At 43.9% G+C, this 16,331-nt stretch overlaps 1 protein-coding gene across 1 annotated transcript in view; it reads left to right on the top strand.

Moving 5' to 3' along the window:
- The first annotated feature begins 280 nt into the window (after window positions 1-280).
- The window catches only part of LOC144491690 (sodium-coupled neutral amino acid transporter 3-like), a 171,815-nt gene continuing 155,764 nt past the window's right edge, over window positions 281-16,331 (top strand). Inside the window, exon 1 of the mRNA XM_078209872.1 lies at window positions 281-335. Within this exon, the coding sequence (XP_078065998.1) occupies window positions 310-335 (26 nt within the window). The 5' untranslated portion in view covers window positions 281-309. The remainder of the gene's footprint in view (window positions 336-16,331) is intronic.

Raw genomic sequence — 16,331 nt, 5'->3', positions numbered from 1 at the left:
TGTATCCCACAGTATGTTTATCCCTCTGACACAGCTGCCAGTCCTTAAGCCATGTGCTTATTTGTTTACCAAGCACCAAATGTCCTTTTGGAGCTGACGGAATATATAGTTAATCCCTATTAATCAAACCTGTGCTTGTAAAAAAAGAAAAAATGTTTCCTGTGTGTGTTCAATTGGCAGGTGCCAGTGTTAGATAAAGTTCCACAAATTTCGAACTTGTGTGTAGAATTTTCCCAGTCTGTGATGATGAGCAGGGTGGGGATGTTCAGGCCATTGATGTTGCTTTCCTTGGTGAAGCATTGCAGCTGAATGGGGAAATCGCTTGGATCTGTTAGGTAAGTAATTCATTAGTTGTTAAGCCAATTATGAGTTGCTTTAGCCCTGAATCCTGGATTTCCCAGCCATGGGACCTGTTTCCTGACCTCGCCAGTGAAAAGCAGGAAGAGCTTCTTTCATGAAACTGACAAGTAGTGGAGGCTTTGTTCAGTTACATTGAGGAGCTCCAGCCACGGTCAGGTAGGGGACTGCTGTTCAAAGCACTTCTCGGAGTATTTTCACCGCTTGATGGGGATTGCCAACTTGTAAGGCACTTCTGTCTAGTACTTCACTCACCTTCAGCTGCACTTCCTTGCTGCCAGCCTTCACCGAGAGCAGCAATGCCTTCTTCTCAGCCTTATGCTCCTCTACATGGGAGAGAGAATGGACATGGATACAGAGGTGAGACCCCCAAAATGAATCTACAGACAGTGGATGACAAGTATGAGCACCTTTGCCTCAGGAAGGCTGAACGTTCAGAGCAGGTTGTTGCTGACATCTGCAGCCTCCTGAAATTAGACATCCTTCCCAGTGGAGCAGGTGGGAATGCATTAGCAAAGGCCGACAAGGTGTCCGTCATGCGAGGACTACCTTTTCTCCCCTCATCCCGGGTCCCAGCTTCTCACTAAGTGCTGCGCTGTCTTCTTCAGGGAGCGAAAGCCGCGAGGTGTGAGTGGTTATGATGACTTGTTGTGGAGGAAAAGACACCATTTGTACAGGGTGACTGTGAGACATGGGAGTGAGAGAGTAAGGGGATGAGGGTGAGTGAGTATTAACTGGTCAGAGGAGGATGCTGTTTTGATCCTAGACCAGATCCCTGTTTTTGGTAGGATTTAGTTTTAGGGACCAATGTTTTTGGTAAGATTTACTTTCGGGATCGATAACATTTTGTGTTTAAAGTAAACAAAGTTTGAGATTCAAGACACTCCCTAAGACAAAGCCACAAGATTCTGCGAGTTTTAAACAAATTATAATAAACCTTAGTATACAAGGTCAGAAAGTGCAAACAATCTGCAGGTTAAAACAATAAAATTAAAATAATCAGGGTTAATACGAGGTAAATATGAATTTCCAGGCAAACAGTGATCTAATTCACCACATTGCACAATAGGTGGCAGATGCAACCAAGATAAATTCCATGGATTTCTCAAGAGCCCACCCAGATGTCATTAAACACCGTGAGTCAGCTCATCTTGTTGAAACTCTGTCTCTCTCGCGAGGGATTCCAGCCTTCACCTTGGAAGATTTCGCCTTGGAATTCTCTCCAAAAGTCACTTCTACTCAGACAGATCCACCTCTCGGGGTTTCAATCTCATCTACTGAGACTCCATTCCCTTAGATTCCCTAGTCTACAGTCCAGCACCAACTCACCAGCTCCCAGCCTGTGCGTGTGCTAAACTCCAGAGGAACACTGGGAGTTGTAGTTCCCAGCTTCCTGACAGTGAGGTAAATCTGGATCTCACAATAATGTGAAGAATGAACGTTGCTGCAAGCTGTGGTGATCTGGAGAGTACTGTGCAGAAGAATGCTGGGGAAGTCAGAGTGTGAGGCTTGTCACCTGAGTCTTATGCCACTCACCTGTTTTTCCCTCGTGAGACCTTGAATTCATTTGGCGCAGTGTCTCCAGGTTGGAGGGAGCACATTCCTGCCCCTGATGTCCTTGGCCACTTACATCCATGCCACCATATTTGGTTGGAGAGATTATCCTGTCACTCCCATCCTTAGGCAAGCTCACCTCACTGCAGCCCCGCAGGAGGACTTCTGGGTTAACAGTGGGAGACCCAGGGAGCAGCCTTCCCAAGTCTCCCGTCCATTCGATGGTTTCTGCAGCTTCAAACATCCATGTCCAGTTGAGCCATTCTAACCCATGATGTGGTCTCTTTGATTAGAAATCCTTCCTTTGGCATAATAAGTGATCGTCCCACCTCCCTGATCAGGGAACTCTGAAACTGGCTGACAATCAGTTTGCTCTGGTAAAGAGCAACTGCTGGGCACACTATTCAGAGAGTTGGGTTGCCCCTTGGTATCCCCAAAAGTATTGGTTAGGGGAATTAGTGAGGTAAATAGAATTCCCATAGTAGAGAAGGAGGCTATTTGGCCCATCGAGTCTGCACCGACCACAATCCCACCCAGGCCCTATTCCCGTAACCCCATATATTTACCCTGCTAATCCCCCTGATACTAGGGTCAATTTAGCATGGCCAAATCAAGCTAACCCACACATCTTTGGACTGTGGGAGGAAACTGGAGCACCCGGAGGAAACCCACACAGACAGTGACCTGAGGCTGGAATTGAACCCAGGTCTCTGGTGCTGTGAGGCAACAGTACTAACCATTGCGCTACTATGACGCCCATTTGGGGTTACGGGGATAAGGGCCTAGATAAGATGCTCTGTCAGAAAATCGGTGTAGACTTGATGGGCTGAATGGTCTCCTTCTGTAGGGATTCTATGAATCTGAAAATGGTTCTGCCTGTGTGTATTGTGCAATCATTGAAATTGTGAACATTTAGTGTTGTTAAGTTCCAGGAATTCCCTCTCCAACGGCATTGTGGGTCAACCCACAGCACGTGGACTGCAGCGATTCAAGAAGGCAGCTCACTACCACCTTCTCAAGGGAAACTAGGGATGGGCAATAAATGCCAGCCAGCGACGCCCGTGTCACCCATGAATAAAACAAAAACCATTAACCACTGGCACAATTCCACACTTTGTGAAATGAGAAAAATATCACTGTGCATGTCCTCAAATGATATGTCTCTTGAATGCTTAATGTTTGATACAGATTTGTCCTGAATGACAACTCAAGATGATTTGAAAACGTCATATACTAACAATCGTATTTAAATAACTTACTTTCCACTGAACTCGTATAATTAAATAATTCTCCAGGGCATTTAATTCAGATTCCTCTTGGAATCAACTATAACAAAAGAGCAAAGTCTTTAATATGCGCTGATAATACTCTCTGCACATGTGTAGTACACGGTTTGTGATTCTGGAGATTAATTTTGTCCATAACATTTGGTGAGCGCCCCCCACTTCTTATCAGAAAATGGGGAAAATTAAAGTGTTTTATATTAATGACCCGAGAGGCAGGTTTATATTTCCTTTGCCTTTCTATATCTCGTGGAAAGATAAAATTATGGACAAGTTAATTGTGTTGGTAAATACCTTAAAAAGAAAATGAGTTTATGATGTCAGTGTGAACTCCATAAGCAATACCAGACAGGAATGAAAGGGGGAAAGAAATAAAACTTCAGCTTTTAAGGAGGTGCACTCTGAGTGATGATAAATTTGTTATATTTTGTAAAACATTGCCACCCTACCTGAAAGATCTGCCATTGAATAAGCGTTTGTAAAAGCTCAGAAGAGATCAGTACTGGTTTGTCATCAAGTGGTATAATTAGGAATGAGTATTGGTTGCAGATCGGGGGCGACACGGTGGCACAGTGGTTAGCACTGCTGCCTCACAGCGCCAGGGACCCGGGTTCAATTCCGGCCTTGGGCCACTGTCTGTGTGGAGTTTGCACGTTCTCCCCGTGTCTGCGTGGGTTTCCTCCGGGTGCTCCAGTTTCCTCCCACACTCCAAAGATGTGCGGGTTAGGTGGATTGGCCATGCTCAATTGATCCTAGTGTCAGGGGGATTAGCAAGGTAAATATGTGGGATTATAGGAATAGGGCCTGGGTGGGATTGTGTTCGGTGGAGACTCGATGGGCTGAATGGCCTCCTTCTGCACTGTAGGGATTCTATGATCATTGAAGCACTCAAAGCTTGCTTGTTAAATGTGTGCTTCATTTGGGTTTGGAAGTGATCATTAGGCAGTGGTTAGCATTGCTGCCTCACAGCACCAGGGACTTGGGTTCGATTCCTGGCTTGTGTCACTGGCTGTGTGGAGTTTACACGTTCTCCTCATGTCTGCGTGGGTTTACTCCAGGTGCTCCGGTTTCTTCCCACAGTCTGAATGACGTGCTGGTTAGGTGCATTGACCCGAACTGGCGCCAGAGTGTGGTGACTAAGGGAATTTCACAGTAACTTCATTGCAGTGTTAATGTAAGCCTTACTTGTGTCTAATAAATAAACATTAACTTTACTTTAGGCATCAAAGTGACCCAGGAGGATATCAATGCGATGTCCTGCACGCTATGTTGGAACAAAATAAACAAATCTTACCGCACCCATTCTATTTTCAGCTGACATGTTACCCCTGCCTTCTGATTATTCTCTAGTGTCTCTGCTGTGCCAACTCCACCAGAGTCACCAACTCCGGGGAAAAACATGGGATGCTTTGCCAGGGGCAGAGAGGGAGATAGTGGGGTAAATGAGTAGTCAGCTATGATGTTCTGACAAAGGGTCACCCAGATCAATGCTGGCTCTATTCATTCTCCACAGATGCTGTCAGACCTCCTGAGATTTTCCAGCCTTTTCTGTTTGTTGTTGAAACAGTCAACTATCTAAGTAACAAAGCAAATGTGGCACCACTGAGAAGTAATGGTGCAATGAAATTAAATTTAAAAGTATATAGTGAAATAAGAAAGTTAGCAACTCACCAAGGCTCCTCGACAGCCCTTCCAAATCCATGACCTCTACCACCTCGAAGGACAGGGCAGCCGACGTATGGGAACACCACCAATCACGGCAGCCGACGTATGGGAACACCACCAATCACAAGTTCCTCTCCAAGCCACACACCACCCTGACCTGGAACTATAATTGTTGTTCCTTCACTGTTGCTGAGTCAACTTCCTGGATCTCCCTTCCAAGGAGCACCCATCTACTTGGCCACCGTTTAGTGCCCGATTGCTGAGGCGGAGGCGGACTTACACTTTTGGGGACCCGTGCTCTGCCTCCATGTTGGGGTCCCCCCTGATGTCATGCCCCACCCCCTGTGAGATCAAGATCCACCCACCAGTGATGTCCAGCCCTGCCCCAAATGACGCCTCCCCAGAGTGCTGCTGGCCAATGAAGTGTTGCCAGCTTCTGATTGGCTGGCAGCTTTCAGTGGGTGGGACTTCAGCTTCACCAAAGGAGGTAACAAAGGGTTCTGGCCAGTTCTCCAACTGCCAGGCAAGACATGTGTTGGCTCCATAAGTGCATCCCCTTATGTAATGCCTTCCACTATTTCATAATGTCTCAAAACACATCACAGCCAATGGAGTACACTCCAGTTATAATCACTGCCACAGAAATTAGGCAGCCAATTTGCACCAGGATCCCACTAGCATCAATACAATGAATGTGCAGTTTACCTAGTTTTTAGTCCATAATGTGACCAAAAATATCAGCCAGGCCACGGAAAATTCAACTGCCCTTCTTTGAATAGTTCATGGGGATATTTTGGGCAGAATTTTCTTGTCCCGCCCGCCAAGGGAATTGTAGCGGGCGGGACATGGACATGGCAAAGGTCCATCGACCTTGGGCGGGATTTTCCGGCCCTGGGACGAGTGCAGCCGGAAAATCCCGCCCTTTATCTCCACCTGAACTCACGATGTGCACAAATTGGCTGCCGCATTTCGAATGAACTCTTCCAATGAACTTCATATGGCTGCAGGGTGCTTCGAGAAGCAAAGCTGTTTATAAAGTGCAAGTCTCTTTTCTCAGTTGCAGTCGGTTGTTTGAAATGAAAAGAAAAGGTTAGAGCCCGAGGTTTTGTCATTTTGGTGCCTGAAATCGATGCCAAGCATTGTCTTAAAATATATTGAACTGACGTATAAATAGCCAATGTGTTTTAATTTGACATGAAGAAGCTTCTGGCTAAATATACACGTGTGTCTAGTGACGCGAATAGAACTCGACCCTCCATATGGAAATGCCTATCTATTTGCCAGGGTCTGTCTCAGATTTCAGCTGTGACTCATAGCTGCTAACAAAGATCTGTCATGCTCTTTATTTTTCTATTGGAATACTGCTAAAGTCTTGCGTTCTTGAATTTCGATGGACCACCTATCCAATGCCATTGTTGTGTATGCTGGGAGTTTAAAATAAGTAAATGATTGTGCTGATTTATGGCTCTGAAATTGAAATTATTTGTCAGAGACATTGTATAATTAGTAAAGCTAATCTGGCTATCTAGATTATTCATTATGTATTAAAAATTTGCCGTGTTGTATTAATATTGCTTGTATGAAATAGTTGGCGCTACCATTATATAAAATCTCTTTCATAGAAACCCTACATTGCAGAAGGAGGCCATTCAGCCCATCGAGTCTGCACCGACCACAATCCCACCCAGGCCCTATCCCCACATATTTACTTGCTAATCCCTCTAACCTACGCATCTCAGGACTCTAAGGGGCAATTTTTAACCTGGCCAATCAACCTAACCCGCACATCTTTGGACTGTGGGAGGAAACCAGAGCACCCGGAGGAAACCCACGCAGACACGAGGAGAATGTGCAAACTCCACACAGACAGTGACCCGAGCCGGGAATCGAACCCGGGACCCTGGAGCTGTGAAGCAGCAGTGCTAACCACTGTGCTACCGTGCCGCCCCATCTTTGTGCAATATTTAAATTAAAAGTTTATTTATTAGTCAAAAGTAAGGCTTACATTAACGCTGCAATGAAGTTACTGTGAAATTCCCCTTGTCACCACAGTCCGGCGCCTATTCGGGTCAATGCACCTAACCAGCACGTCTTTCAGACTGTGGGAGGAAGCCGGAGCACCCAGAGGAAACCCAGTGACCCAAGCCAGGAATCGAACCCGGGTCCCTGGCGTTGTGAGGCAGCAGCGCTAACCACTGTGCCAACCAATGTCTTTACATTAGTAAAAGGCTCTCAAATTTTCATGGGTGCAAGTAAGTCTTTAGGACGCTAATGATTATATCCCACAAAATGCCTTTCTTCATTACATGAACCTGTAGTGCCCATTGTATGTTTAGTAAGTGCATATTCACAGAACTTCGTAAGGACATTTTAGCGCGAGTCACCAATACTGCCTCTTTGATATACAGTTAATATCATTATTTGGGTTTTCAAAATTTTTTAAAATTGAGAAGTATATAAGGAGAAATGGATTTGTTTTACGTTTTGCAGGTGCCTGATATATAATGAAAGCGAAATTCAACTTTGACAAGGGTAAAAAATGGATGGCAGTGGATCAAGTGCAATTGGAAAGAAAGATCAGACAGGGTGTAGAGTGGTTGATCTACTTCTGCCCTTTCTGCGACCCCTATCAATGCTGCATTTGAACCCTTGACCTGGCCTCCCTCTTTTGCAAATGCTTGGTACTTTCTCTTGGGCATTTAGAATAGGTAACCTGAAAGAATGAAGAGACAATAATTTACATGGAGAAGGGGAAATACATATTTTAATTACGTTTCAAGAAGACGTGACGATTCTTTTTTCATTGGGAGCTTTCAGAGTTCACACTTTCTGGTATGTCACATAAACTCATGCCAGTCAGCCCAGCCTGTGTCACACCCCCTTCCCTCCCCAATCACCAACTGTCAGCAGACTAGGACCGTCAACGTTGGCAAGAATACTCATGGCAGTAACAAGCCAAAGGTTTAAAGAATGATCCAACATTTATTAATGGTTCTTCAAACAGGAAAGTCATTGCTCAGTATGTTAGCCGATCTCACTGCTACTGTGGAGGTAATGGAAAATTGGAAGAGGAACAGTTTTTATCAACATCATTGCATGATTCCTAGCTTAATGTTATACATTTAAAGTCACGTTGCTGTCGTATTGAGGTAAGGAGGGCAGTGAAATTGGATTACTGTGGAGTGTTCAAGTTGAAGATTTTGCACAGGCGCAGTGGGATTAATCACAACCTTTAATGCCATAATTCTTATATTCCATTCCGTAGTCACTTTTGTCCACAAGGCAGAACTTCTAGTATAAGTATGGAGTTTGACACCCAACAGAGATTTCCCCGCCCACTTCCTCTCACACTCAGTGGACATCAAATCACTGCATTTTATTTCCTCCTTCTGCAATTCATGCCACCCCACCCCAAGAACTTGTCGTGCATTGCTGGGATGGGAGAAGAGAAAGAATGTGGTTCTATTTTGCTTGCTTTGTGAAGAAAGGAGAAAGAGAGAGGAAGATCATCTCTGATGTGAGAGGGACAGAAATGCAGTATCTATCCTATTCCCACACATGCCACCTCTTCTTGTTGCAGAGGAGAATCCCTGTTGTAAAAAAGGTAAATGAGTTATTATGTTTCACATTTTACATGCTTTAAGCTGCTGTGCTTCTCAGAAAAGGTATGAAAAATTTCAATTCTCTTTGCTCCTTTCCTCTGATTTGAGCTACCCTTCCAGTTCAAGTCATAGAAACATAGAAGATAGGAGCAGGAGGAGGCCATTTGGCCCTTCGAGCTTGTTCTGCTATTCATCACGATCATGGCTGATCGTCCAACTCAATAGCCTAATCCTGCTTTATCCCCATAACCTTTGATCCCATTCACCCCAAGTGCTATATCCAGCCACCTCTTGAATATATTCAATGTTTTGGCATCATCTACTTCCTGTGGTAATGAATTCCACAGGCTCACCACTCTTTGGGTAAAGAACTGTCTCCTCATCCCCATCCTAAATGGTCTACCCTGAACCCTCAGACTGTGACCCCTGGTTCTGGACTCCCCCACCATCAAGAACATCCTCCCTGCATCTACCCTGTCTAGCCCTGTTAGAATTTTATAAGTCTCTATGAGATTCCCCCTCATTCATCTGAACTCCAGCGAAAACAATCCTAACCTAGTCAATCTCTCCTCATACATCAGTCCCGCCATCCCCGGAATCAGCCTGGTAAACCTTCGCTGCACTCCCTCGAGAACAAGAACATCCTTCCTCAGAAAAGGAGACCAAAACTGCTCAACTCTGGTCCAGGTCCTGGCCCAACTTTCTCTCCCACTTGCTCCTAACCTGCCATTGCCAACCTGCCCCCAGTGTTGTCCTCTCTTGCCATGGCCCTGCTTTGTTTTCCAACCCAGTTCATCAAGGCTGCCAACTTGCTTTGTACCACAACGTCCTGCATTTATATAGTGCCTTTAAAATAATGCAAGGTCCTAAAGTACTTCACAGGAGTATTTTCAAATTAAGTTTGACACACAGTCACGTAGGGAATATTGGGACAAGTGATAGAGATAGGTTTTAAAGTTTGCCCCAATGGGGTAGAGAGGGAGAGAGACACGGAGAAATTTCGGGAGGAAATGCCACAACTTGGCATCCAGGCAACTGAAGGCAGAGTTGCGATGAGATTCCCCGGCCTTTAAAAATGTAAAAGATAGAAATTGAAGAAGGAACTAAAAGAATAAGTGAGCAACACTCAAAGGAAGTTGGAGACCAATAGAATAAAGACAAGACCAAGGAAAGAAGAAATTGAAAAAGGGAGAGTGTGAAATCAGAGTTAATTACAGAAAGATTATAAATTATAAATATCACTTTGAGAGTGATTCAGGGTTAGCAGCAGCCAAATATGATGGCTTCAATCTTATTGATGCTAAGTTAGAGTCATAACATCCCTATAGTGCAGAAGGAGGCCATTCAGCCCATCAAGTCTGCACTGACCACAATCCCACCCAGGCCCTATCCCCATAACCCCATGCATTCACCCTAGCTAGCCCCTCTGAAACTAAGGGGCAATTGAGCATGGCCAATCCACCTAACCTGCACATGCCAGGCCTTGGCACCCAGGCAACTGAAGGCAGAGTTGTGATGAGATTCCCTGACCTTTAAAAAGGTAAAAGATAGAAATTGAAGAAGTAACTAAAAGAATAAGTGATCAACACTAAAAGGAAATTGGAGACCAATAGAATAGAATTCCCCTCCAATTCAATTTTCAAGTTTGCTGATGACACCACCATAGTGGGTCGGATCTCAAACAATGATGAGACAGAGTACAGGAATGCGATAGAGAATCTGATGAACTGGTACAGCAACAATAATCTCTCCCTCAATGTCAACAAAACGGAGGAAATTGTCATCAACTTCAGGAAGCATAAAGGAGAACATGACCCTGTCTACATCAACAGGGGCGAAGTAGAAAGGGTCGAGATTTTCAAGTTTTTAGGTGTCCAGATCACCAACAACCTGTCCTGGTCCCCCCCATGCTGACACTATAGTTAAGAAAGCCCACCAACGCCTCTACCTTCTCAGAAGACTAAGGAAATTTGGCATGTCAGCTACGACTCTCACCAGCTTTTACAGGTGCACCATAGAAAGCATTCTTTCTGGTTGTATCATAGCTTGGTATTTTTCCTGCTTTGCCCAAGACCGCAAGGAACTACAAAAGGTCGTGAATGTAGCCCAATCCATCACGCAAATCAGCCTCCCATCCATTGAGTCTGTCTACACTTCCCGCTGCCTCGGCAAAACAGCCAGCATAATTAAGGAACCCACGCACCCCGGACATTCTCTCTTCCACCTTCTTCCGTCAGGAAAAAGATACAAAAGTCTGAGGTCACGTATCAACCGACTCAAGAACAGCTTCTTCCCTGCTGCCATCAGACTTTTGAATGGACCTACCTTGCATGAAGTTGATTTTTCTCTACACCCTCGCTATGACCGTAACACTACATCCCGCACTCTCTCGTTTCCTTCTCTGTAAACGGTATGTTTTGTCTGCATAGCACAAGAAACAATATTTTTCACTGTATGTTAATACACCTGACAATAATAAATCAAATCAAATCAAATTTTTGGACTGTGGGAGGAAACTGGAGCACCTGGAGGAAACCCATGCAGACACGGGGAGAATGTGCAGACTCCACACAGATAGTGACCCAAGCCAGGAATCGAACCCAGGTCCCTGGCGCTGTGAGGCAGCAGTGCTAACCACTGTGCCAGTGTGCTGTCCTAAGTTGAAGAAAGTTCTTGATCATCCAGGCCTTAATGAGCATTCAGACAATGCAATCGTGGCTAAAGAGTTAAAGGTAATGTGGTGGAGAGTGGCAGCTCAGTTTCAAAGCAAACCTATGAGAGCTGACCCATAAGAAGGACTAGGCCAGGGTGAGAGTGGCGCATTTAGATGAGGAATAGAAGCAGTCCAAGGATGGAATCTTGAATACATCCGAAATGCACATGTTGGATGGGAAATACGCTAGTTGCATTGGGACAAATAGCAGTAAGCAGAAGCATAGACAGTGACATTGAATTGGCAATCTTAGCCATGTTGCAGCATGAAGCTTCCTGGAGACTGAGCTGCATTAATATAGGACACAATGATAGATCACGTTTTCCTGGAATAACCATGTACATTTTCATTTTGTTATAAACCTTTCAAAAGACAATAAATATATCATTTTAAAAAATACTTCAGTCATCACTGTCAATATTGTCAGAGAGTGTACATAGTGTGCTGTCAGGGTCGTTGTTTCCGAGGAAACATTGGAACACTGACGAAAGTGTAGATAAACACAAAGGGTATTTGATCTGGAGAATGAGGTAACTAAGATTATGAAGTCCTAGTAAAACATGTACATTCCACTATAACATACTAGGTTTAAGGTAAACAAAAATGGTTCATACAAAGTGGTGCCGATAGAATAGACAAGATATATATATTTTTTCAGTGATAAGCTACAACGGGTGGGATTTTACGGTGTAGCTCATCCCAAAACCGTAAAATCTTGCCTGAGGTCAATGGATCTTACCATGCTTCGCCCTTCGCCCGCTCCGATTCCCGTGGCACGTGGGGGGGGTAAAATTCCGGACATGGAAGGCAAGAGGCCATAATCTAAACATAAGAGATCCATAAAGGGAGAGCTTATAGAATATTATTTTGCAAATTGATTTATCAGAATGTGGCTTGCTTTGCACCGTGGTGATCGACATCAAGTCTTGGAGTTACCATTGACCAGAAACTGAAATAGACCAGCCACTTAAGTATGGTAGCCACAAGAGCGGGTCAGAGACAGGGAATTCTGAGGAACTCACCACCTGACTCCCCAAAGCCAGTCCACCAGATACAAGTTAGTGATGGAAGACTCCCCACATTCCTGGACACTACGACACGCAAGAAGCTCAACACCAAGCAGGACAAAGTAGTCTGCTTGATTGGCACCCATCCACCATTTTAAACATTCACTCCCTCCACCACCAATGCACAGTGGCAGCAGTGTACGCCATATACAAGGTGCACTGCAACAACTCACCAAGACTCCTTCAACAGCACCTTCCAAACCCGGGATCTCTACCACCTAGAAGGACAAGGGCGGCAGGCACATGGGAATACCATGACCTGCAAGTTCCTCTCCAAGCCACAAACCATCCTGATTTGGAACAGTATTACCGTTCCTTCACTGTCACTGACTCAGAATCCTGGAACTCCCTTCCTAACAGCACTGCGGGAGCACGTGCACCAGACTGCAGCAGTTCAAGATAGCAGCTCACCACCACCTTAATATTAAAATCAAGGGCAATTAAATGTGGGCGATAAATGCCAGTCTTGCCAGCGATGCCAACATCCCAAGAAAGAATTTTAAAAAGCATTTGTCACATTCAAAAAGATACTGGATAATTATTTAAGGATATAAAAATGTATTGGTGAGCAGGAAATCAGGACTGCAATACCTTGTCTCATTAGTGTTATAATAAATCTCCACAACACCACATATTGCATTGTATTTCATGGCAACACCACAGCAATTACTCAAACCATATCAGCCACATTGCATTTGTGTTTAAAACAACATATTAATGAATAAGTTGTTTTAAAATTTTGACTGCTGATATTTCTCCATACATCTCGTATTCCCTTGTAACACATACAATTAAGTACAACCTCGCAAGAAGGTTTCCTCTGTTCTCTTTGAGTGTCAATAAGTGACTTACTAATGGAGCACAAAAATATCTTCCCTTTATATCGATGTGTTTCATATTCATTCAAATTTCATGCTGGGTTGTGGCTTGGCAGTTCGCCAGTGCACCTGCAGGTACAAAAGAAATAAGTCCTATCTACACAAAACAGCAGAACTCTAGCAGCTAATTACTACCTTTTAGCCTCCTCTCCATCATCAGCAAAATTATGAAGAAGAGCCTTGCAACAATGTCGTGAAGCAACACTATTTAATCTCCTCACTAATGTTAAGCTCCAGAAAAACCCAGCTCCAGATCTGGTCACAGCCTTGATCCAGGCATGGGCACACCAGCAGAGTTCCAGCAGTGCGGTGAAAATGGCTGGCCTCAAAATCAAGGCAGCATTCAACTAACTATGGTCCTGAGAATCATTGGCAAAACCGTGGCCTGCAGTGAGCAAGAACAAAACTCTCCAGAAGCGAAAGTCATGTGTTGTATCTGTATGTTTGAGGATGGTAGAATCATTAATACTGAGAAACAATGCAACAGAACACAAGAAGACATTAATAAACTTGCTAAATGGGTGTATAATTGTCAATTTAATTTCAATATAGTAAAGTTATAGTTATAGGGGAGGCGGTGACATAGTGGTATTGTCACTGGACTAGTAGTCCAGAGACCCAGGGTAATGCTCTGGGATCCCATGTTCGAATCCCACCATGGAAGATGTTGAACTTTAAATTTAAAAAAAATCTGGAATTAAAAGTCTAACAATGAAACCATTGTCAATTGTCATAAAAACCCATCTGGTTCACTATTGTCCTTTAGGGAAGGAAATCTGCCATCACTACCTGGTCTGGCCTACATGTGACTCCAGAGCCACAGCAATGTGGTCGACTCTTAACTGCCCTCTGAAATGGGGGACAATGAGGGATGGGCACTAAATGCTGGACCAGCCAGCGATGCCCACATTCCATGAACAAATAATAAAAAAGGTAGAATAAGAATCTTGTTGAAGGGAAACATGTTCCCAAAGCTTTCTATCTTGCACTCATCAGGACAAATGCAAGAGTACCAAATTTCAAACGCTCGTGACAATTTATACTACCAGAGAAAAGGATGTTGATTGGATGACAAGTGAACTCTGATTAGCTGAGGTGTTGCAATGGAGAAAGCAACAGAGAACTATCGGCTCCCCAGGCTCTGGAGTAATTCAATAAAGATGCAAGCTTGAACATGCTCCTTTTTATTTGTAAAGAACAGATGGTTCTTTATGCACATGGTTTAAGTCAATGAATGCAGGATGTCTCTCTTTTCAGCTATATTCAAGTTCTGTATTACCAATTAACTGTAAGAAGAATACAAGATCACATATGTTGGATCAGAAGAGTATAAATGGGGTAGAAGAGTTAAAGTTATTTTGGGGTACAGACCACGAAAAGTAGTAATGAGGCTTAATAAGGTAAAACATGCACAGGGTTTCATTTCTGAGGTAGCAGAATTGAAAAGCAGATAGGTTATGTTAGGGAAGTGGGGGGAGGGGCAGGGGAGGCTTGAAGTGAACAGTTTTGGTCTCCACAGGATATAAAGGCATTGAAGAAGGTGCAAACAGGATTCAGAAGGATAATATCGAAGCAAAGAAGATGAAAGATTCGGGCACTTTTTGGAGACTGAGATATTTGATTTATTATTGTCACATGTAGTAGTGTATAGTGAAAAGTGATGTTTCTTGCGCACTATACAGACAAAGCATACCGTACATAGAGAAGGAAAGGAGAGGGTTCAGAATGCAATGCTACAGGCATAGCTAGGGTGTAGAGAAAGATCAACTTAATGTGAGGTAGGTCCATTCAAAAGTCTGACAACAGCAGGGAAAAGGTGTTCTTGAGTCAGTTGGTACGTGACCTCAGACTTTTGTATGTTTTTCCCGATGGAAGAAGGTGGAAGAGAGAATGTCCAGGGTGCATGGGGTCCTTAATTATGCTGGCTGCTTTGCCGAGGCAGCGGAAAGTGTAGACAGTGTCAATGGATGGGAGGCTGGTTTGAGTGATGGACTGGGCTACAGTTTGTAGTTTCTTGTGGTCTTGGACAGAGCAGGAGCCATACCAAGCTGTGATACAACCAGAAAGAATGCTTTCTATAAAGGTCTTTAAGATTCAGGAAGAATTTGATTGGAGAAAGTGTTTCCACTTTTGCTGAGTCCAAAAGTAGAGGTCATTAATATATGATAGTCATAAATTATTCGAATAGAGAAACTTCGTTATCCAAAGAGTAATGAGAATGCAAAACGCGTTACCTCAAGGAATAGTTGAGATATATAACATTGATTCATATAAAGGGAAGCTTGATGAACACTTCTGGGCAAAATAAATGAAAGGATATGCTAACAGGGTTAGATAAGGATGGATGGCAGGAGGTTTATAAATACCAGCAAAGACCAGTTGAGCTAAACGGTCTTTTTTAATGCTGTAGATTCTATATAAAGAAAGATGGTCACAGTTATTGGAAACCAATCATCAGAGCCCCAGGATATCACTGTAGGACTCCCTCACAAAATTAACCAGGGCTCAAATGTCTTTGTCTCCTTTTATCAGTGATGTTACAGTGTGCGGCTCTACATAGCCTTCCAGCTTTTCCAGTTTACCACTTGACCTGCACCATGTCCTGCCTCAGGCTAACAAGTGTGTTTGGTAACAATTGTGACAAATTAATGCTAATGAATAGTCACCTTCACTCAAAACCTCTCCACAAGGCTGGAGTATGATGGAATACCCACTATTTGCAAGGATTGGTGTAGTCGCAATAACATCCAAAAAAAAAAGCAATGTTATCTAGGATGCTGAAGGCAAAATATTGCGGATGCTGGAATCTGAACAAAAACAGAAAATGCTGGAGAAACTCAGCATCTGTGGAGAGAGAATAGAGCCCAGGCTTTGAGTCAGGTGATCCTTCGTCAGTGCCTTTGCCAATAGTCCTGACAAAGAGTCACCCTGACTTGAAACGTTGGCTCCATTCTCTCTCCACAGATGCTGTCAGACCTGCTGACATTTTCCATCATCCAGGATGCAGCAGTTCATTTGCTGAATCGACTCAAAATTTACCCCTTCCACCAACTCAGGATACACTGCAGCAACTCCCCAAGCTTACTTCAACAGCACCATTCAATTCCACAAATTTCTACACTAAGAGGAGAAGGACAGTAATATTATAACAAAGCTATCCTGTCATAAGTCTCCTCTCAGTCACACTCAATGGTCTAAGGAGATGGTGTACC

This window comes from Mustelus asterias, chromosome 3, assembly GCF_964213995.1.
Source record: "Mustelus asterias chromosome 3, sMusAst1.hap1.1, whole genome shotgun sequence".
NCBI classification, from domain to species: Eukaryota; Metazoa; Chordata; class Chondrichthyes; order Carcharhiniformes; family Triakidae; genus Mustelus; species Mustelus asterias.
Note: the sequence above shows the minus strand (reverse complement) of the source record. Positions and strands in the feature narration are given on the sequence as shown.